The sequence below is a fragment of the Carassius carassius genome, chromosome 1 (assembly GCF_963082965.1).
Source record: "Carassius carassius chromosome 1, fCarCar2.1, whole genome shotgun sequence".
Lineage (NCBI taxonomy): Eukaryota > Metazoa > Chordata > Actinopteri > Cypriniformes > Cyprinidae > Carassius > Carassius carassius.
Genome location: NC_081755.1, coordinates 27,858,802 through 27,882,526, shown reverse-complemented (window position 1 = coordinate 27,882,526; position 23,725 = coordinate 27,858,802). Strand labels below are relative to the sequence as shown.

Genomic DNA, 23,725 nt, shown 5'->3' with positions numbered 1-23,725 from the left:
AATTCTTTAATAATGCAGTTATATAATAATTATAACTGCTTGTCAGATTCGATTTTTAGTCAATATTTCATATAGCCCAACATCTAAATCAACCGGTATCACAGGGTGTAACTATAAAGAACATTTTAGAAGAAAATAGTTAAATTGTTTAATTTTATGTGTTATTTAAGGTCCTGTCATTCAGTTATTGTTTGTCGGGTCTACCATGTTGTGTTCATGTGTCTTCTCCATTTCTCTGTGTGGCTATACCCTGTGTTTTTGGAGTTTATTAAAGACTATTTAGACTATCAATGGCTCCGTTTTCCCTCCATCAGAAATCGTGACAGCTCTCACATCCAAATAACTTTTTATTTGATACAGACTATATACAGTGAATCTTCAGCACTGCACAAATCGTGATGGTAATTACAAAATATTGTTTCTGACACACATACACAAACACTTACTCTAAAGTATCCAAACTATTCTGTATGTACTGTCATACAGCATTACAACAGAAGTGAACGAATAAAAAGAATACTCACAAATGAAGTAAACATGCGAACACCCCCTATATAATGTATACACACAAACCCAAGCACGATCAACAGCATAAACGTTAAAAAAGCTTTCATGTTCAGTCTAATGACTAAAACCTCTCTTGATCAGTCTAAAATGTAGACTAAAATCTTTCTGGTCTGAGACGGACCAAAAGCTGAGCCTTCCCACCCCTAATAACCATCAAAGGACCATGCAATTAATCTGTAATCTGTAGTAATTGTGTTCACACACCTGATTCAAGCTGAGGATCCGCATAGCAGTCATTTATTAACTCTTCTGCACTGTTCTTTTGATCTCACAGTACAATTCATTGATACTGTAAACTGTGCACTATGAATGTAAAGCCCTTTCTTCCTGTGCAGTCAAAGTTTGGCATCATGGAGTCATGGCTTTAATTGCATTGTATTACATGTACCAGTGGAGCTGTACAAACCAGAAAATGAAAACACATATATAGATATTCGGAGTGGGTGGGTGATGCTCAACCATGAGCTGTGTTTTCTGTTTGACAAAGGAGCTTTAACCTAATATTTGTGCAATCTGTGGCATACTAAATAATTTGTGTACTTAACTTGTGAAACTTAACTTTCATGTAACTCTATTAATAATATATAACACAATTTTCTCTTGATATTATAACCATTTAAAGTTAACGACTAATAGTTCATACTCAAAGAAACTTTGAACCTCTAATTACCATTTCCTTGCAGAAAAGTATAAAAAAATATTAGTATTCTTGTAACATTGATCATTCTGATATATTTTTTTTTAAACTGCCTCCAGCAGCTATATTCTGTATGATATGAGAGTAATTTCATGATATCCTTTGGAGAAGCTGTAATTTGATATTAATAATTCTAAGTGTGCATATTTCTTAGCGGAACAGTTCACCTAAAAATGAATATTTGCTGAAAATGTACTCACACTCAGGACACCATCCAAGATCTATCCGAACAGATTTGGAGAAATGTATCATTACATCACTTGCTCATAAATGGATCATCTGTAGTGAATGGGTGCCGTCAGAATAAGAGTCCAAACAGCTGATAAAAACAAAACAATAATCCACAAGTTCAGTCCTAGAGAGCCGCAGTCCTGCAGAGTTCAGCTTCAACCCTAATCAAACACACATGAACAAGCTCATCAATGTCTTCAGGATTAATAAGTCTACAGGGAGGTGAGGGTTTTTTTAGGGTTGGAGCTGAACTCTGCAGGACTGCGTCTCTCCAGGTCCTAACTTGTCTACCCCTGAATTAATGTTTTCTGAAGTGAAAAGCTGCGTGTTTATGAAAAAGAAATGAATGAAGATGGTTTTAACTTCAAATCTGTTCCAAATTCATCTACATATTGAATGGCCTGAGAGTGAGAATATAAATCTTTGAAAATAAAAGTGCCCTCATTTTGAAAATTTTAGGTGAACTATCCCTTTAAGAGGCACTTTTGGCATAGAGCACATCACTATGTTCATTTAGGGATTCAAGAACAAAGCAATTCAGCGATTGGTGCATTTGCAAAATGCATCCCTCTCAAATAGGGCCTTGACTGACTAATATGTTTCATGAATGTTCATTAGCATAATGAGAATAAATGGAGTCCGCCTCCCTCCACTCCATTAAAAAAAACTCCAATACTGATCAATAAATAGTCTTTTAGTTTTCTGCTCAAACACCTGTTGAATTTATATTTGTCCCTGCATTTCCTTACAGCCCAGTGTCTTCCTCTTCCTCTCCCTCTTCCTCTCCCTCTTCCTGTTGTGGGAGCAGCCTGTAGTGTTCAGCACCCAGTGGAAGGAAGGTGGAGCGAGGCCGGTTCCTGTCTTCGTCCAGTGGGGAGTGGTGGTTATTCGGCTCTGGCTCAGCAGAATTGCATTTGGAGTATCGTTCTCTTGGAGGCTCAGTCTCGCCCTCCTCCACTGGTAGGCTCCGTCCACCGAGGAAGGAGAACAGGAAGCCAATGGGCACAGGGAGGGATGCTACGATGATTAGCATGGAGAGCATGACCAGAGCCCATCCAGGATACTCCAGGCTAGTTTCAGATCCCTGAAAGAGAGACGTACTGTCACCACACTTGAGTAGATAATCTATAGCAATATCACAAATGTTTTTGTTCATACAATAAAAGTCAGTTGGGGTACAAAACAGCATTGTAGACACTTGACTTTTATTGTACACCACCACGCAATGTTTTTAAAGAAACTAATACATTTTTATCTATTCATCAAAGAATACTGAAAAATAAAAGGTATCAAGGTTTCCACAAAACCATTTTGTTTTCAACACTGATAATAAGAAGTAATTTTTTTTGAGCAGCCAAAAAAACATACTAGGATCACGTGAGAGTGGAGACTGCAGTAATGACTGCTGAATATTCAGCTTTGAAGCACAGGAATAAATTACATTTTACAAACTTATTAACATAGATAAAGGCTATTGTTAATGGTAATAATATTAATTATTTGTAATAATAATTATAATTATTAATAATACAAATTATTTATTTTTATTTGTACGATTATTTGTAATTATAATTAAATATTATTATATTTATTAAATATATAAAGTCATACAGGTCTGAAAAAAGATTAAAGTGAATTAGGACTGCACAATTAATCAAATTTCTAATCACGTTTACAATTATGGATGCCACAATTACATAATCATTCAAAGTAGCAATAAATCGTTCAGCGTCCACTTGTTATTCTGCGTGCTTAACATTTTTCTTTCTACATGTTATCTTAAGGGTTTTTCCATTGTTTTAATTTTAACATTATAATAACATTCATATTGTTACTTCTTTTATAATTTAAAGAAGAAACCAATCCGATGTATTGTTGACATTTAAGGCTTAAGATATTACAGAAAAGCACTAAAACTCTTTCAGTTAGAATGTTTTCAGCTTGTTTATTCATATAAAAATATGGCATGCAGTTTAATCAAACAATGGTATAAACATCATTTAATGTAAACTGTGATAATTATAATTAATAATCGCAAATGACATTTTCAAGGGAATAATTGACCATTACGATTTTTGTCATAATCGTGCAGCCCTAAGGTGAGTAAATGATGACATATTTCTTTTTCTTTTTTTGGCTTTAAAGGATTAGTTTACCCAAAAATACAAATTCTGTCATTAATTACACAGCCTCTTGTCGTTCGAAACCCGTAAGAACTTCATTCATTCATTTCTGGACCTTGAACATGGTAGTTGCACTGCTGTCTATGCAGGGTCAGAAAGCTCTAGGATTTCATTAAAAATATCTTAATTTGTGTTCTGAAGATGAATGAAGGACTAACAGGTTTTATAATGACATGAGGGCAAGTAATTACTGACATAATTTTTAGGTGAAGTATTCCTTTAAAGGTATCTACAGTTATTTATTTATTTATTTTACATGGAAGTTAGTTTATAATGGTCCATCTCCTTTGAGAGTGTATAATACCGTGGTGTGGTTCCAAGCTGTGTAAGTGGGCCGTTTGAAGACCATGCGGAGAAGACTAGCAGCCAGCAGTCCCACCATGCCGAACAGACACACATACTTCCACAAATAGCGATAAATCACTGGAGGACGCCAGTGCAGCATCACCTCCACATCATCCAAGAAACTGGAGAACAGCAAATACAACGAGGATCAAAAAACTACACACGCCCGATCACACAAACCATATTAACCCCAAGATAATCATCTTAGAAATCTTTCATCTCACCGATCAGCACCGTAAATCCACGCCACGCTGACGGTTTCAAAAACCACAACGATGATCAGTGGCATTGTGGCAGAATAGTCATCAAACATCGTTACGAAATAGTTGCCACTTCTCTGAGTGAACAGCAGGCCAATGAAGAAGCCCAGGACACAGCTACACACTGCAAATTATACAAATGATGTAGCCAAGTTATGTGACATTTACAGCCACGGCACAATATCCTTTAGTATATTTAGATATACTAAAGGGTATATACTAGGGTCTCTCACGCCTTTGGTGTGAGAGACCCGGGTTCGAATCCACTGTGAGACAACAATGTGTCCCTGAGCAAGACACTTAACCCCTAGTTGCTCCAGAGGCGTGCGACCTCTGACATGTATAGCAATTGTAAGTCGCTTTGGATAAAAGCGTCAGCTAAATGAATAAATGTAAAAGTAAATGTAGTATTAGTGTGTCTGTTTGTGTGTACCCGTCAACATGGTCTTGTGGCGCCCCAGCACTCGGAAGTTGTCCATGAGTGGGGTAAGAATCCCCTGCATGGTGCCAAACATGGTGGAGAGGCCCAAATTCAGCAGCATGAAGAAGAACAAAGTCGACCAAAATGGACTTGCAGGAAACAATGCCATCGCCTCCGTAAATGCTATAAATGCCAAACCCGTGCCCTCCACGCCCTAAGAGAAACAGAAACCTTATGATAGTGAGACATTCATTATGATAGTGAGACGAATATACACTGAAGCACATACATATATGCGAATCTCACCTCGCTCATTTCTCTCTCCGGGTCACAGTCAGTGAGGTTTGACCCTAGCAGGCTTCCATAGTGGCTGTACCATTCTCTGTAGTCTTGAAGAGTCACTGACTTGGGGTCTGAAATGTTGAACCATGGCCACCAATGCTCCGACGAACCTGTAGTTGCTATTCCTGCCATCCTGGCCACATTACTACAGAGTGGTATTAACATTACATGTAATGTCAATATAAAGAAATTACAAAATCATTTTTAGTAACATAGAAAAACTATTTTCTGGATCTATTGTATATAATATTGGCACCCTTGGTAAATATGAGCGATGGGGGCTGTGAAAATAAATCTGCATCTTTATCCTTCTGATCTTTCACTCAAAAAAAATCTACAGTTCTAGCTTATCATTGAAGTAAAACAATGGGAAGTGGGGGGGGGGATCTCATTATGAAATAAATGTTATGAATCATTTCAAGGGCGCCAATAATTGTGGCTAACAGTGGCGGTTTCTCCATTCTAGCGATTGGAAAAGGTTATTTTAAATTCTAATAATATTTCACAGTATTACTGTTTTTGTTCAGATGTGGCTTTGGTAAGACTTTAAAATTGTTTTTTAAATATTTCTGATTGAAAACTTTTGAACAGTGTTGTGTGTCCCTTTTATTACACTTTCATAAATTAAGGTGAGAGATCGAATACAATTGTATTTCTAGCAAAAAAGGAGGGAAATGAACACAGATTCTCACTTACGCTGCAACACAATCCAAGGCAATGTTCTTAGCTCTGAAACCGAGGACCACGAAGACAACCAGAGAGGCCAGTACTGAGGTCATGAAGTTGATGCCTGAGACCATGATGGCGTCCCGGTGGCAGTTGTTATGCACGGGATTGTAGGACGAGTAAGCGATCACAGAGCCGTAACCCAGACCCAGAGCGAAGAAAACCTGTGTAGCAGCCTGACGCCACACCTGCACTTCCCCCCAGATCTCCAGCTAATAAAGACAGGGACGAATGATTACACAATCGCATTTAGATATTTGACGTGCCTTTCAAATGCATTTGATAGGAGTAGTGTGATCTTGTTGTCACCTTGGGATAAAACATATATTTGATGCCCTCTATAGCGCCGTCCAACATGAGCCCTCTGATTAGAAAACAGATCAACACAGCGTAAGGGAACACAGAGGAGAAATACATCACCTAAAGAAAAGAAGAGGCAGATCATTATCTTTTTATGTTTTAATTTCACTAAGAAACAACTGCTGATTCCATTCATTTACAAGTTTTGGCAACAATTCTAAACACACTGGGAACTGAATTTCCCTTCAAGGGTACTAAAACCTCCCAAAAATGGCAAAACACCAACATTGCGAGGAAAATGGCTCGATAAAGTTCTTGATTTTTTACAATGTATAAGCTTTATCTGAGGTTAGGGGATACAAAAATATCATTCGCTCAGTAACAAACAATAGATTTACAAGAAAAGTCTCCACCACGGTAGAGAAACAAACATGTGTGCATGTTGTACCTTGGCAGAAGACTTGATGCCCTTGATCATCGCGAGACACACTATAGTCCAGGCTGCAAGCAGGCAACCGGTCATGATGGGGTTAAACTCTCCTGACTGATCTATGGAGTCTGAGATATCCAGAGCCTTTCTGAACCAGAAATACGAGGTAGGAGAGCTTGAAGCACATTCCTTCACTAAGACAGGAAGATGAGATGAGTTACAACACAGCCGTACAAAAACCCTTCATATCAAAGTCATGCAATATTCAAAGAGTATAATTATCAGGGATGTATGCGAGTAACTGACTAGTGAAGTGCTCATTAGTGGACTGCAGGGGCGAGGCTACATAAGGGCCAGGGTGGCACTGGCCCACTCAAACTGACGGCTGGCCCACCCAATCAGAACAGACAAAAAAAAAAAAGAAATGTGGGAAAGCCGAAAAAAAAAATCATGCATATGTGACATACTTGACACTTAAACACGTACATGAAGTTTCATAAAAAAATAACTACTGTAGAGCGAAAACCTTTTCATATAATTGCCTTACTGCCACAGGCAATCAATAAGCTTATTAGTACTGTTTAGCCAATCGCGTATTGTTGGGGGGTGGGGTGGGAAGATGAGTTTACGTCTGCTAGTGAAGTAAACTTTAAACACGCATGACACAAGACGAGCATGTCGAAACAGACATCTTTAATTAAATATATATAAAAAAAACAAGAACATAACCTGAAACATCAACATCAACCCGGGCTAATCGTCGAGAAAAGCAACATACCAGCTGATTTATCCACACTTGATGAACCACCTGCTCTGCCCTATTTACGGAGTAATATTGCATTTACGCCAGTTTTCGCGAAAAATAAACGGCAAATCTAGTCTTTTTGCTGCTAAGTGGTACACAAAGTCTTGACGTGTCCCCCACACTTTTAATATCATGGAAATTCGTCCCCCGCACCTTTTCAGAAGGCGAAATGAACATCACCGAGAGCTAAGCTCTCCTGCAATGTGTGTTTCATTCATACTCGAAGCTGGAGCGCGCTCTCGCGCTGAAAGTCATAACGGGAAACTCCTAATATGGACAACAGCGTCCAGCTATCGCTGTATGAAAACAGTTGTTTTCACTGAAAAACAGACACTTTTGGAAACACGAAGACATTTAACATACGACTGCAACAATATATGTTTTTTCAACACATCTCCAGCAGGTGATAAAGTATATGAACAATGCAGTGCTAATTGACATAGCATTTATTACAGTATAGAAACTATTATAACTTATGTGAAAAAAAGTGTTTGTAGTATATAAAAAATCATTATTATTTGTTATTGTCCAGTAGTTATAGATTTCTAAGCCAATTATCAATGCGCATATCCACTACCTGTCAAGTCTCTTCTGTTCACCAAGCCTGTATTTATTTGATCAAAAGTACAGCAAAACAGTATAATTGTGAAATATTTTTACTAGACTATTTAAAAAACTGTTTTCTATTTGAATATATTTCAAAATGTAATTTATTGAGATTTCAAAGCTGATTTTTTTTAGCATCATTACTCCAGTCACACGATCCTTCAGAAATAATTCTGATATTCTGATTTGCTACTCAAAAAAATAAAATAATAATAATGATAATGTTGAAAACAGCTGGGTAGATTTTTTTTTCAGGTTTCTTTGATGAATAGAAAGTTCAGAAGAACAGCATTTATCTGAAATATAATAATTTTGTAAAATGATGTCTTTATCATCACTTTTGATCAATTTAAAGAATCCTTCCTAAATAAAAGTATTCATTTCTATAATATCTTTTCCAAAAAATATAAATTATGCTGACTCTAAGATTTTGAATGATACACTGTATAATGTTGCAAAGTCTTTTTATTTCACATAAATGCTGATCTTTGGATCCTTCTATTCATCAAAGAACACTGAAAAAAATGTACTCAAACTGTTTTAAATCTTGGTAATCAGCATATTAGAATGATTTGATTTCTGAAGGATGTGACACAGAAAACTGGAGTAATGATGCTGAAAATTCACCTTTGATCACAGGAAAAATTGTAAAATATATTCAAATAGAAAAGTTATTTTAAATAGTAAAAATATTTCACAATATTACCTTTTTTTTAGATGTACTTTGGATCAAATAAATGCAGGCTTGGTGAGCAGATGAGACTTCTATAAAAACATAAAAAATCGTACTCTTCAAAAACTGTTGACTAGTAGGCTATATAGATTACAGAAATGTTATATTGTAATGTTTTATATATATATGTAATTTCTGTCCCCCTCACGTTTGAAAAGATGGTTACGCCCAGGGGCGGACTGGGACCAAAAAGTGGCCCTGGACTTTCTGGCCCACAGCAGCCCACCACATCAAAACGCAAACGCCCCTGTTTTGATGTAATTTATTTATTTGATATTTAAGTATACTGTTTGGGGATTTTAACCAATAGGGCAACTGATCCTCCATTGAAAAAAAAAAAAAAAAAAAGATAACCTGCGTGCTGCAGCTGTTCATTTAGCGACTCCTAGTGAGCGATACATGTTCATCACGAGACAAACATTCTCCTAGAACTCACACTTTGCATTCAATTAACCAGTGTTGGGGAGTAACTAGTTACATGTAACTTAATTACGTAATTTAATTACAAAATAAATGTAACTGCAATCAGTTACAGTTACTAAGAAAAAATGAGTAATTAAATTACAGTTACTTCTGAAAATTTTTAAGATTACAAAGGGGATTACATTTGAATATTTACACACATCCACATACAGATGTAATTGATTTCTTTCCCAAATTGAACTGACTATTCTGAGACGTACGGCCCTATAATTTCCGCGATGCAGAAACACAGTCTGGTTAGTAGAATCCAGTCATAAAAACGGAATTGCTATTGCCTAACACGGACGGAATATGCCACATTTTGGACAAATATATCAAAAGTACACTTGAATCAAAGCATATGCAAAGTTTTAATATTTGCTATAAATTCAGAGACAAAGTTTACTGTTGTTAAACCATGCCACAAATTTACATATTTATTTATTTAAAAATAAATACAAATGGTAATCCATTTGCAATAATAATAATTAAAAAAAACATGGTTACTGTACTTTTACGTGATAAAAGCAGTTAATTTTTGTGAGGGAAAAACATGACTCATGTTCAGTATTAGGATTTTATATTGTAGTGATGCACTCAATTTGACATGTAGGCAATTTAGAAAGTATAGTTTTGTTAAATCTTGAGTGTTAAAGTCATGAGGTAGATGGATAACAGGGCAAAATAAAGAGACTGAAAAGAAAAAAGAAATGAAGTGAAGGTGAACTTCAGGAGAGAACTTTTAATTATTTTGCATGTCCCCAAACTAAAGATTTAAACCTTTTTTTATATCAGGTCCATACAAAAATAGTGTTGTCCATGAATTTGTTTGTATGAGTTTGAGATTTCCTGGTCTGAAATTTTATCCCAGTCCGCCCCATGTGGAAATTAATGAAGCAGACATGCAGACATGTGTTCAAATTTGATCATCTTAATTCAAGTGATGAAGGATTGTAAAAGTCTGACAGTATTGAGCACTGCTGTAAGGTTAAACCTGAATGGTGTAAATGTTTGAAGATGATTAACAGTTGCAAATAAACATTTATTGGAGATTTTGAAAAGTAATCAAAAAGTAATCAAAAGTAATTAGTTACATTACTTTAATAAAGTAATTGAAAAAGTTACACTACTATTACATTTTAAATAGGGTAACTTGTAATCTGTAACCTATTACATTTCCAAAGTAACCTTCCCAACACTGCAATTAACAGATGCATGAATATGCGGTAATATAAGTTTGTGATCCGATTCGTGAACAGATTATTCTCTTGAGTAAATCTTTTAAAATAATCATTTATTTTGTTTAACGAAAACATTGTGGAAACCAGTGGTTCACAAACTGGATAGATCTGAGGTGCAGGGCTCGCAAAATCGCTAGCCCGACGTCCAGGGGCTATTGTGTTTTGCAGTCGGGCTCCAAAATGTATCACTGCTCTTCCCGACGGGCTATCATGAATAGTGATTTAAAATTCGCGTTGTTCACTCGCTTGGAGGGGTGAAATGTATCGTAGTTGATCGTTTTCACTTGTTTCTAAATCTTGCTGATTCAACTTTTTTAAACAATTTGCGCGCGTTCGAAGCTTGCGCGCACTCGTTCAAAGCACGCGCTGTGAGCAGCATTTCAGACAATGCACGTACAAAGAATTAATTCATCTTTTGGGTATCCTAACTTCTGAATGAACAAATACACACACAATTATTTCAAAATAATTGTCTCTGCAAGTATTCTCGTAAACACAGTCGGTTATGTTTTAAGTGAATGTATACAGTGGTCTGCTGCTCAGAGAAATTCGCTGTACCAGATGAATCTGTCTCTCTCTAAATTAGACGAAAACGCGCTTGTTGGCTGCGCGATCGACTCACTCATCCATTTGCGTAGAAAAGAGATGTAATATTATGATTTCCGTCAATTAAAAAAAAAAAAAAAAAAAAAAAATTATATATATATATATATATTTGTGTACCGGCCCACATTGGCTAGCGGCCCACCGGGAAAAGTCCCGGTGCTCCAGATGGCCAGTCCGCCCCTGGTTACGCCCCTGAATGTAAGCAACATCTGATCGCTCTCAAAGTATAATGCTGTCAGAAATTTGGCCGTGGCACAGTAAGTTAGTGAACCAGGTTATTCCGGTTTAAAATGAACACAATTACTGAACACTGATGTCTTGCTACAGTGGTCATATAGCAGTACAATATCTATATTTGTCTTCCTTGTAGCTGCTTGTTATAAATATATTTTGTTGTATATTCATGAATTTGTTGGCTAACAACAATCAATCACATTTAACTTATCTGAACTGTATAGTGATTTTATCCTATATTGTAAAATTTGTGTAATTTGAGAGTAGTCATTCAGGTCCACCCTATTCCACCAAGGTCCACTCAGTTTAAAATTTCTGACCTCGCCACTGGTGGACTACTAACAAAATTCAATTTTTTTCCATATTTGAAATCAAAAAACTGATTTTCCTTTGTGCCTTTGCCTAAGGCAACAACAAAATCTATTCTTCTATTGAACCCTTGACCTAAACTCTGAATGCAGTGGGTTTTACTGTTATTTAAAAAAAAAAAAGTTTATCACTGCATACTGTGTGTTTAATTTTCCAAAAAAAAAAGTTTCCTCTCTATTTTTTTTTTATTATTATTTATTTATTTATTTTTGTTTGTTCATTTTTGTTTTTTGGAAACCGTTATTGCTTATAATACTTTAAAATAAAACAAAATATAAATGATATCATGCTAGTATTCAAGAGTTCAAGAGTTTGGCATAAGTAAGGTTTTTAAACGTTTTATTTATTTATTTTAATTCTTTAAGTCTTATGCTCACCAGAGCTACATTTATTTGATCAAGAATACAGCAGTGCAATAGAATTTAAAACAACTTTTTTTCTATTTCTATTTTAATATATTTTTTATGTTTTTTAGCAACCACTGTCCCATGATCCTTTAGAAATCATTCAAATATGCAGATTTGCTGCTCGAGAAACATTTCTTATTTTTATCAGTGTTTAAAACAGTTGTGATGCTTTACATATTTGGGAAAAAAAAAAACGTATTACTTATATTCAGGACAGCATGAACTTAACAACTTTTGTATTATAAACATCTTTACTGTCACTTTTGATCAATTTAATGCATCCTTGCTGAATAAAAGTATTAATTTCTTTAAAAAAATAAAAAAAATAAAGACTTATTGAATAGTACCATGGTAAGAAATGAATTACTCATTTTATGTGTATATGACTACAAAATGAGTCGAAATGGTGTTCGTGAGCAACACACCTGTCTGGTTTGAGATCATATCTACAGGACACTGCTCCCATGGCAATGGATACTGGAATGAATTCCCCATATAGAACAGAGCCCAGGCAATGATCACATTATAGTACAGGGCCACGAAGAAACAAACCTGAGAAAAACAAGAGCAGCATGAAAACGCCTGTGTCGATGTATAGTTTTAAACTGAACAGAATAGTCTTTACTGCTTATGTTACCGAAAGACAAACTCAGATAACCTCACATTTCGTGTAAGATACCAACACTATGGAACTTAAGGTCTTACTGAGAATCTGATACTGTTATCACACAAGCACACATATGCAAAAGCACACAGGAAATCCTCTTATATTCTCATACAGAGAGGACAACTCCCACTCCTCACATATACAAACACAGAATATATATCAACATGCATGTATGGATTGCAGCTATTTTAGAAACACTTCTCATAACAGTGAACTAAAGCTGGCTGCGTTTTTTTTTTAAAGCCTCAGAATAAAACGGACACTGTTGTTTTGACAGCTCTACCCAGTATGATACTTTCTCTAAATTTTCTAATTTTATTGCATCAGCCACAAAATATTTGTGGTGTTTTGGCCTGTATACAGACACATTTCCTGTTGCAACTAATCTAGGGATTTCTAAAAGCTAAAGCCCATAAATCAAGTTTAAAAAATCCCATGTCATGTAACCACCAGACGAAACATGACACCTTTCAGCTTGTTTTAAATTACACTCGCCAATAATATCTCAGAGAAAATGTCTACACACTATTTTTGTCAGTCTTTGTTATAATGTCTATGCACTGGAAAATATATATACAACGTGTAACACACACGTCTATATGTATATTTCTATGCATACGAATACATAAGCTCAGTGTTATAATACAATCAAGTAATTTTCTTCAAGTACTAAAATATGAGTTATTCTCCTATAGAGAGTGTTTTACCATGCAGCTGGAGTAACCGATGCCGACGAGGCGAGGCGAGATGTGCTTCCAGACCCCAATGCTGCCCTGACGGATGCTCTGCCCAGCGGCCAGCTCCATGAAGAACAGAGGAACCCCGATAATGAGCAACAGCATCACATACAGTAACATAAAGGCACCTGAAGACAGAGAGTGTGTGGTTACGTTAACTAACAGCTCAATTTCACAAACACATTCAATGAACAAAAGTACCCACCTCCTCCATTTTGGTGGCAGAGATAGGGGAACCTCCAGACATTGCCCAGACCAACGCTAAAGCCCACCTGAGCGAGCACATACTGCAGCTTGCTGTCCCACGCTGGCCTGTCGTCCTCTGGCACACCAGCACCCGCAGACCCTGCTTCATCAGCCACCACCAGAGCCATGTCTGATCGACTCTCAGCCAAAACACTGCCATCCTCATCACTGGGCAACGGCAGCTTCTCCATCTGCAGAGGACACAACATCCCTCACTAAATGTTGGAGAACACGAACGACTATTTTAGTATGATTCACATACTAAAATTTCGAATTAGACGTTATTTTTCTGTTTTTATTTTGTGCTATGTGCTCATTGTCACTTTTATTTCTCTTTATCTCTTTAGCAATTTGACTACTTCAACTTACTTATTGTTGTATTGAACTTTTGGGGGTATTTTATTTCAGCTTTTTTTCTATCAATGAAATCGATTTTGAACAGTTTTAGTAACCGATCGTTGATAAAAATGGTGAAGCGATTCATTTCTATAATGTTCCTTTCAGGTTCTCAGCAATTATATTGTCAACAGAAGGTCTAAAATGGTGACATATAAGAGAAAAGAATATGTTTATGATGTTCACAGTACATAAGACACCTTCATGGAGAAGTACAGCCGTTTCGCAGAAAACCACGGGGAACCGCTAACCCTCTATTTCTCTTTCTCTATCTCTCCACTTCGCTGTATTTACCTCTCTCATTTTTTCTTGGACTCTCTCCCTCTTCCCTGGAGGGAAGTGAAAGGATTCATTGTGTTCTTTATGTAAGTTGGAGTGAGTAAAGTCAAAAAGTCAAGACCAACTTGCCATCTCCCTGTTTCCCACCAGCTATCACTTTTCTTCCACTTCAAGGTAAACAGAAGATCATGGTGTAGAATTTACAACACTGAGAGCAGAAAACCAGAGAAGAAGAGAGTGTAGAAATGCTACATTAGTTGCTTTATATTATGTATAGATCCATGTATTTGTTTTATTCAAAATAATGCATTTAAAAAAGAAAAGAAAAGAATAATTATTGAAATAATCCAGACATTCTCCAGAGGAGATAAAGAACTCAGCTGAACACAAGTGAATGACAAACACAGAAATGTGGATTTCAAAATGCTGGCTTAAAGTCTTATTAATTTTACAAATAAGAAATGTTTGCATACAGATCCGGCCAAATATTTAAAAGTACTCAGAAGGCAACCACAACTACAGCCCGCGAACACAATTCCAGCATCAGACTCCCATTGGTTCAAAACTAATTTGGTCTAAAACTGTATTTCACATGATTTCCATCATACAGAGGCCCTCCTTGTGATTGTGAAACACACAACCAGGAGTGTACAGGAAAATGTAAGCTGTTTATTTAAGGCTCCAGAGAGATGGGATCTTACTTAATGTTTGGAAATAAATCACAGTATGTGAAGCACCAATACAGTATGACACTGATGTAATTAAACAGCTGTAAAAAAAAAAAAAAAAAAAAAGTATTCTATATAATATAACCAACGTGGAAAGATGTCATACTGTAGCACCATACAAAAAACACTATTATATATTAATTTATATTCAAATATATTTTACTGGCAGTGCTATAGTAACTGATTTAGTTGGGTCATTCAAAGTGAAAAGCACTTCAAGTACTGTATAAACTGTAAAATGTTTGTGTAACCTCTAGTCCAGCGAGTGAAGTTATTCTACCTAACAAGATTAGTATTTTGTGAGCAAGTAGTACTAGGGATACATAGCTACTCTTATAAAATGTCTCTATTATCTCCCCTTTCTTACAATGTACGTATGTCTTGTTAATTATAGGACACTATGTTCACTTTGATACAATTCATCATGAAAAGTGCTATATAATACAAAGCATTTGGAAAATGAAATTATTTTGTCTTCAGGATTGAGGACATACATAACTGGTAACAATTATGCATCAGTGTTCTTGAATTCTTTTTAAAACTAATGCCTACGTTGGTTATTGTATGTGTTTTTCTTGTGTTATTAACAATGAACAAATAGAAATTAAAAAAAGAAAGAAAGAAAGAAAAAATTGTTATGAAATAATTTTTTTAATGAAAATAAATCTCTTTTCAACATAAGTGCAATGATAAATGACAGACTTGTCTTTATAACCCAATGCTTTCCAAAGTATAAATGGGTCTGTATGCATGAAAATGCACGTCACGTATATAGTTGCCTTTATATTTTATGAAAGGGGATCATCATATTTGAAGGTATTAAAAGGGTTTAAAAAGGTTGAAAACCCCTGAACTGGGGCATGACATAAAGTCATGGGTCTGCATATAGTTTCACAGCTAAAGAGGCCATATGGGCAAACCTTGACTTGAAAGAGTCGGGTCGAGCACTGTTTACCCGCCTCATGAAGAAGGGCCCGGCTCGGGGATCTAGTAGTAGCAGTAGTAGTATAGATTTGAATGCCATGTCAGGATCTGAGGCTACAAAGTGACAAAAATACAAGGATTGCATAAGTATAATCAAATAAACTAACTAAAAGAAAAACCTACAAGATGTTTTACATTGATATATAATAAAAATCTAAAACTGATCTGGTAAAATCTCACTAAATTAGTCCTTAAGTGAGCTTAATACATTTTTTTTTTTACTTGCATTAAAAAGTAGGACAGTCCAATAAAATATGTTTAATGGATAGAGGGGTCTTGCAAAACATACATAGAGTTGGGTCTTTCTCTGGGATCTATGCGCTCTCCACTGTGAGAGTGGAAAAGTACTGATGTCCAGATCCCTCTCTTTAGCAAAGACAGAGTGAGAGAGCACGTGAGAGAAGGAGAAAGAGGTGTGTTACTGCGTCAGAGCTGACTTTGTGAGGTGGAAAGTTTTCAAGGTGTCCGATGCCTCTATGATGATCTTGTGACAGGTGAAAAGTAAACATCTCATCTCTCTCTTGTCTCTGTGCCCTTGCATGTCTAGGTAACTGTTTGGCATGACTACTCTGCCAAATAAAGATAGACAAAGGCTAACTGAACATATAGTGTGATAGTGAACAGATTTTCTTTGCCTCTTTGTTATTCCTCTGAGTGCCTTTTCTACAAGTGCCTGTGACCTTCCCACTCAACCAGTTATTTGATTGGCTGTGCTATTTTTCTGTGCCAGTCTCACTTGATTTAATTTATTCAACTGTTTATGAGATAACATGACTATGTATATAGACAGCATCAACACCACTGACTGAAATATTGAAATGTACACCCTCTTCTTTGCGCTCACTGTCCATGTGGGTATCCACACTGTTTATATCTGTCAGCTTAAAAGAAGCTAAATTTGACTTGTGTTTCAGGTTAAGAAAAGAACAGAATCAACTTCACGTAAAAAAAAAACAAAACAAAAAAAAAAAACACTTCACATATTACAACAACTATCCACAACTCCAATGTTACGATAAACAAAACAGTCTTTGTTTTTCAAATATGATTAATGTTTCTGAAACTGTTACAATTATAACTTATTATTTGGTATTTTAATGAAGATTTCTATAAATATTCTATAGAATTTTCTAAATTGTGCAGCACTCTGTGTCAACTTCTGTTGCTTTTATTGAGCTATATAATCACATTTTGACCTGAAGTTTAAATTAATATACACATGGTATATTTTTGGCTGAAATTTTCCGCAACATCACCAGCTTGGTGCAAATCTGGCAGCTGAATGGTATTTTAGGAACATACCATCCAACCAACCAGAAATATAATACATCACACACCACCAATGCATTTACTCTTGTTTCAGCCTGTAAATAAACTTTAAATACGGATAAAAGACAGAATTAATCATTGAACCAAATCAAAGTATTAAAGACCAGAACCAGGGTTAAAACTTTTATGCAAAGTCTCAAATGCAACTGGAAACTATTTGATAGTTTCTTACTCGTTTGTTGGTAGAAACTATAAGAAAATAAGAACTTTTAAGATACTCCTATCCAGACGTGTACATACTGTATGTTAAGGAAACTGTTGCAATTTAGTTGAAGAGTTCTCGCTTGCACCTTTTGAGAAAACTTAAAGCAGTTCTTTGACTCTTACCTTGTAGCCCGTTTCAGGGGGAGTTGCCCTGTAGTACTTTTTATGGTATTTTTCTACTTAAACCGCTAATCTTCGACTGGAAGCCTCTATGTTAGTGATTCAGCAGAAAATCCAGTGGTTCAGACCCACTGCAGTATTTTTACCCCGCTCTTGGGTTGGTTGGCTGGCTGGCTGGCTGGATTGGGGGGATCGCCACGTTGGAGGGCTCGGCTCCGAATGTACAACTTTGGCAAATGTAACGCCAGACCCTGACGTTGTGTCGGGTGCTCTGTCATTGGAGAACAACTCATGAGCTTTTTTACCTATGTTGTAACGTGCCCTCCCCCCTTCTGACAGCTCTTTGTGTCACATTACAGAACACGCGGAGCTCCCCTTTTGGGGTCTGCGTTCTCTTTATCAAAACACCCAATAATATAACAAAATATCTACCTATATAGCAATGCCTACAACGTAGTAAGTGTATACAGTCCCTTAAACTGATATTGTATCACGTAGGGAGCTGCTGTGGAAAGTAATGCACGAGCGCTAAGCTCCACCTCGCGCCACGCCTCTTGTTTATATTTTGAATAAGCACATTGTTGTTCATATGCGTAGAACATCAGAGCCCAAAGTAAGTCTGTTAGTTCGCATACTACATCTGCAACAAGAGCAGGGGTGAAGAAGTTAGTTCTTGTAAGAAGAGGCACGTTGTCAGGCGTTACATAAGATCACTCATTCTTGCCAAGAAGGCCCATTGCACTTTTTGACACCCGAGGGCGCCATTGCCTTACTTGAGGCTTTCTAAAAGTATTCTGAGGATTATCAGTGTTATGATCATGTTTCTTTACTGAAAGGAGTTATACGGATATGGGAATTATTCTGTATTACTTTGGGACGGGAGATGATAGGCTTAACATCATGTCTGGGATGAAATTGTGAAAGGCTGAAACAGTGCTGGAGATTCAAATTGAACCAAGTGAGTCGAATCTTTTGAATCCTTCAGAGATTCGTTCAGTGTTTCTGCAAGTACTGCATTCCGCTGACTTGCATTCATTTGCGTCGTGTGTGACTTCGGGAGACCAGAAACAAGTGCATTAGAAAACACGTAGTTTGAACCTTGTATGTGGTGTATTTATGTTGTTTCGTGTGCTTTTTTGTTAAACAAAAGTTTAGGGAATATCGCTTGATATAATTCGTATGAGAGGACGAAGTCGCAAACAAAGATGCAGGTTTGCAGTGTTGTAAAAAATGGACAGAGCTGGGTAGATTACTTACAAATTGTAGTCCCTTACTGACTTCAAATTACTTGACAAAAAAAATTACTTAGTAACGTATTCCATTACATTAAACATTTTAGGTAATAAAATCAGACTACTTTTTAAAGTCAGATTACGTTTAGGCTACTTTTGATTTAACTTGTTTATCACAGATTATAGGATAAGTGCATTAGCACATTGCATCATATGTTTCACATGAGGTTCGTAAGTGAACTGTAGTTTTTTTTTAAATGATAATATGATATTGATGATAATAATTAATTCAGTCATTTAAATAAGTCGTTTTAAAATAACATCAATCAAAATGCAACACTTACTAGAAAAATAAATATTTGACACAAACATGCAAATGTGATTTGTATAAATATTTATTTGAAACCTCAGGGGTACTTAAAGGGATAGTTCACCCAAAAATCTAAATTATGTCATTAAAAACTCACCCTCATGTTGTTCCAAACCCGTGAGACCTCTGTTAATCTTCAGAACACAGTTTAAGATATTATAGATTTAGTCCGAGAGCTCTCAGTCCCTCCATTGAAGCTGTGTGTACGGTCTACTGTCCATGCCCAGAAAGGTAAGAAAAACATCATCAAAGTAGTCCATGTGACATCAGAGGGTCAGTTAGAATTTTTTGAAGCATCGAAAATACATTTTGGTCCAAAAATAGCAAAAACGACGACTTGATTCAGTATTGTGTTCTCTTCCGTGTCTGTTGTGAGCGCGTTCAAAACAAAGCAGTTTGTCATATCCGGTTCGCAAACGAATCATTCGATGTAACCGGATCTTCTTGAACCAGTTCACCAAATCAAACTGAATCGTTTTAAACGTGGCTGACACCCCCTCTGACTTAAAACAAACCAATATCCCGGAGTAATTCATTTACTCAAACAGTACACATGCTCAGTGTACTGTTTGAGTACATGAATTACTCCAGGATACTGGTTTATTCTGACTCAGAGGGAGTGTCAGCCACATTAAAAAAGTTAACAGCTTAAGTCATTTGTGAATTAATGCGTATTGGAGACGCGAACCGTTTAAAACGATTCAGTTCTATTTGGTGAACTGTTTCAAAAAGATCTGGTTACATCGAATGATTCGTTCGTGAACCGGATATGACAAACTGCTTTGTTTTGAACGCGCTCACAACAGACACGGAAGAGAAGACAATGCTGAATAAAGTCGTCGTTTTTGCTCTTTTTGGACCAAAATGTATTTTCGATGCTTCAAAAAATTCTAACTGACTCTCTGATGTCACATGGACTACTTTGATAATGTTTTTCTTACCTTTCTGGACATGGACAGTATACCGTACACACAGCTTCAATGGAGGGACTGAGAGCTCTTGGACTAAATCTCTAAATATCTTAAACTGTGTTTCAAAGATAAACGGAGGTCTTACGGGTTTGAAACAACATGAGGGTAAGTTATTAATGACATAATTTAGATTTTTGGGTGAACTAACCCTTTGAAGTTAAATATATTAGGTGAAAGATGTTTAGAGGACATGCCTGAATAATGTAAGAAATATTGTGAATTTGTGCATTTTAATGTATTTGAAAGACAAAAGCCTTCCAAAGCTATAGTGGTTAAATAACCCACTGAAAGATCAATTAGTTAAAAATGTATGTGTTCATCAGTAGTTGATTTAATGTTAAAACACTTCTTAAACCTGGAATCATTTTTGTAAATCCAGTGGTCAAATGCTGTGAATGTGCACAAAACAGTATATGGGGTAGGCTGTTTTAGAAAAAAAAGGAAAAGATGAAAAAGAGAAATTAGGAAGAATAAATAAATTATGGATACTTTATTGTTATTGTGTGAATAATATGTAATCAACAACAACTTTTTTGAAGCTTTGATTGTGTTTACAGTGTGCAATATAACATGTGTTCATGTTTCGCGTGTAAAAATACAAAGTATTTTTCACACAATTCACCTATCTGTATACCGCTGTTTTCACTGTCATAAAAACGGGCTGATGACCTTATTGTTCTATAAAGCTCCTCCTTCAGAAATATGTAACGAGTTCTGATTGCGCCAGCGGTTCCTGTGTTGTGATTCTACAGCAGCTGAGCGCAGGCTGCCCTCCTGGTAACACGATTGGACTAGTTCTGAGAAGCAAGTGGGCAGGATTTGTTTTGAAAACCTGGCAATCCTGATCTGAACGCACGTGCTGGAGATGTACTTATAATCACAGGAGCGTTTTTACTGACGAGATGCGCATGAAAATCGCATTCGATTTTTTTGCACAGCCCTAACATCTAGTTAACAAAGCTAAACAGAGTTGCCCTTTGTGCAATAAGTTACAGAAACTGTTAAACGCACCAACTTAAGTAATAAAATACAATTACCGGTTGTGGTCCATAACGCCTTCTCCAGACAAAGAGGGAACTGCTCCATCTTTCAGGAATAATCTTTGTGCAAATCCGGCATTAAACTGATTGAGATTGAGGAAGCTCGCTGTCCTCAGCAAAATGTGCTGCACATAGTTTTACATGTGGATTATAGTTTTCGGGAACCAAGTTAAACATGAATTGTAACCATTGATCTCTAAGTACAGCGTCCCTGGGAAGCCCAAACAAAGATGATTGGACTCCGAGATGAAAATAACAGCGTTTCGACGACATGGCGACAAACACAAACGCAGCTCTTCCTCCTTCTCAGTTGGAGCGCAACAAGGCCACACCCCCTTTTTTGTGTATTCATGTGGGCGGAGGTTAGTGAAAAAACTGTTTTAGTGACGTCATTACTGCAGGAACTAGATGGATGTTGTCCAAACGAGTCGTTCGTTGTAGGCGAATTCTGTTAAATAAAATATCTCGCTTGGCATTGAACTTTGAGCTTTAGAATTTTACAGATATTATTTATACTCTAACAAGAACATTACACACTAACTAAAGTTTAAAACATGGGATCACGAAGAACGGGACCTTTAAAATGTAATTTACTCTAATTACAAGTACTTAATTTTTATAATCTGATTATGTAATCCAGATTACATGTAATAAATTACTACCCAGCTCTGAAAATGGACTTACATTTACATTTAAATTTTGTCAATTTAGCAGAGGCTTTTATCCAAAGCGACTTACAAATGAGGACAATGGAAGCAATCAAAATCAACAAAAGAGCAATGATATACGTGCTATAACAAGTTTTAGTTAGGTTAACGCAGTAAACATAATAAGAGTTTTAAATAATATAATAAATAAAAAGAAAACAGATAGAATTGAAAAAGAATAGAGCAAGCTAGTGTTATGTCTTTTTTGTTAATTGTATAATAAATTAAAAGAAAACAGATAGAATACAAAAAGATTAGAAAGCTAGTTAGATATTTTTTTTTCAAGAATAGGATTAGATTGAAAAAATGTGTTTTAAGCCGATTCTTGAAGGTGGCTAAGGACTCAGCTGCTCGGATTGAGTTGGGGAGGTCATTCCACCAGGAGGGAACATTTAATTTAAAAGTCTGTAAAAGTGACTTTGTGCTTCTTTGGGATGGCACAATCAAGCGATGTTCACTTGCAGAATGCAAGCTTCTAGAGGACACATAAGTCTGAAGTAATACATTTAGGTAAATGGGCGCAGAGCCAATGGTGGTTTTGTAGGCAAACATCAATGTCTTGCATTTTTTGCGAGCAGCTATTGGTTGCCAGTGCAAATTGATAAACAGAGGTGTGACGTGTATTCTTTTCGGCTCATTAAAAATTAATCTTGCTGCCGCATTCTGGATTAATTATAAAGGTTTGATAGAACTGGCTGGAAGACCTGCCAAGAGAGCATTGCAATAGTCCAGCCTGGACAGAACAAGAGCTTGAACAAGAAGTTGTGCAGCATGTTGCGAAAGAAAGGGCCTGATCTTCTTAATGTTGAATAAAGCAAATCTGCAGGACTGGACAGTTTTAGCAATGTGGTCTGAGAGAGTCTGCTGATCATTAATCATGACTCCAAGGTTTCTGGCTTTTTTTGAAGGAGTTATGTTTGATGTGCCTAACTGGATGGTGAAATTGTGATGAAACGATGGGTTTGCTGGAACCACAAGCAGTTCTGTCTTTGCAAGGTTGAATTGAAGGTGATGGTCCTTCATCAGGCAAGAAATGTCTGTTAGACAGGCTGAGATGCGAATAGCTACCGTCGGATCATCAGGATGGAAGGAGAGGTAGAGTTGAGTGTCTTCAGCATAGCAGTGATATTATAAGCCATGTTTCTGAATGACAGAACCTAATGATGCCGTGTAGACAGAGAAGAGAAGTGGTCCAAGAACTGAGCCCTGAGGCACCCCAGTAGTTAGATGTTGCGACTTGGACACCTCACCTCTCCGAGATACTTTGAAGGACCTATCTGAGAGATAAGACTTAAACCACTGGAGTGCGGTTCCTGAGATGCCCTATGCCAGTAGGGCTGACAGGAGGATCTGGTGGTTAACCATGTCAAAAGCAACGGATAGATCAAGCAAGATTGGTTGCTGTCAAGGAGGTTGTTCTTTGTGAGAAAGGCAGAGACTTGGTTGAACACAGCTCGTTAAAGTGTTTTTGCCAATGAAAAGAAGAAAAGAAACTGGTCTGTAGTTCTCTAAAAGAAATGGGTTGAGGGTGGGTTTCTTAAGTAGTCTAAATAAATGTTGAGGGAAAAACACCAGTGTGGAGGGATATGTTAATGATGTGAGTGAGTGCAGTAGTAGGGTGATTAGAAAGGATGAGTTTGGAGACTTCTGCAATTCGAATGAGAGGAAAGAGGAAATGTATGTAAAAAAAAGTGTCATGTGAAACTCGATTCGCAGATCCTGGTAGGATGAACAGCATTTGGGCTTCTTG

At 36.6% G+C, this 23,725-nt stretch overlaps 1 protein-coding gene across 1 annotated transcript; it reads right to left on the bottom strand.

The window, feature by feature from the left end:
• Positions 1 to 1,614: 1,614 nt before the first annotated feature.
• Positions 1,615 to 17,947, bottom strand: slc6a16a (solute carrier family 6 member 16a). Its single transcript, XM_059554465.1, has 12 exons — positions 17,659 to 17,947; positions 13,575 to 13,806; positions 13,340 to 13,497; positions 12,391 to 12,517; positions 6,521 to 6,696; positions 6,082 to 6,192; positions 5,743 to 5,984; positions 5,011 to 5,191; positions 4,717 to 4,918; positions 4,248 to 4,407; positions 3,983 to 4,145; positions 1,615 to 2,579 (listed from the first exon to the last, which is right to left on the bottom strand). The coding sequence occupies exons 2-12, from the start codon at positions 13,804 to 13,806 to the stop codon at positions 2,241 to 2,243; spliced, it is 2,091 nt and encodes a 696-aa protein (XP_059410448.1). The 5' UTR covers positions 17,659 to 17,947; the 3' UTR covers positions 1,615 to 2,240.
• Positions 17,948 to 23,725: the final 5,778 nt, after the last annotated feature.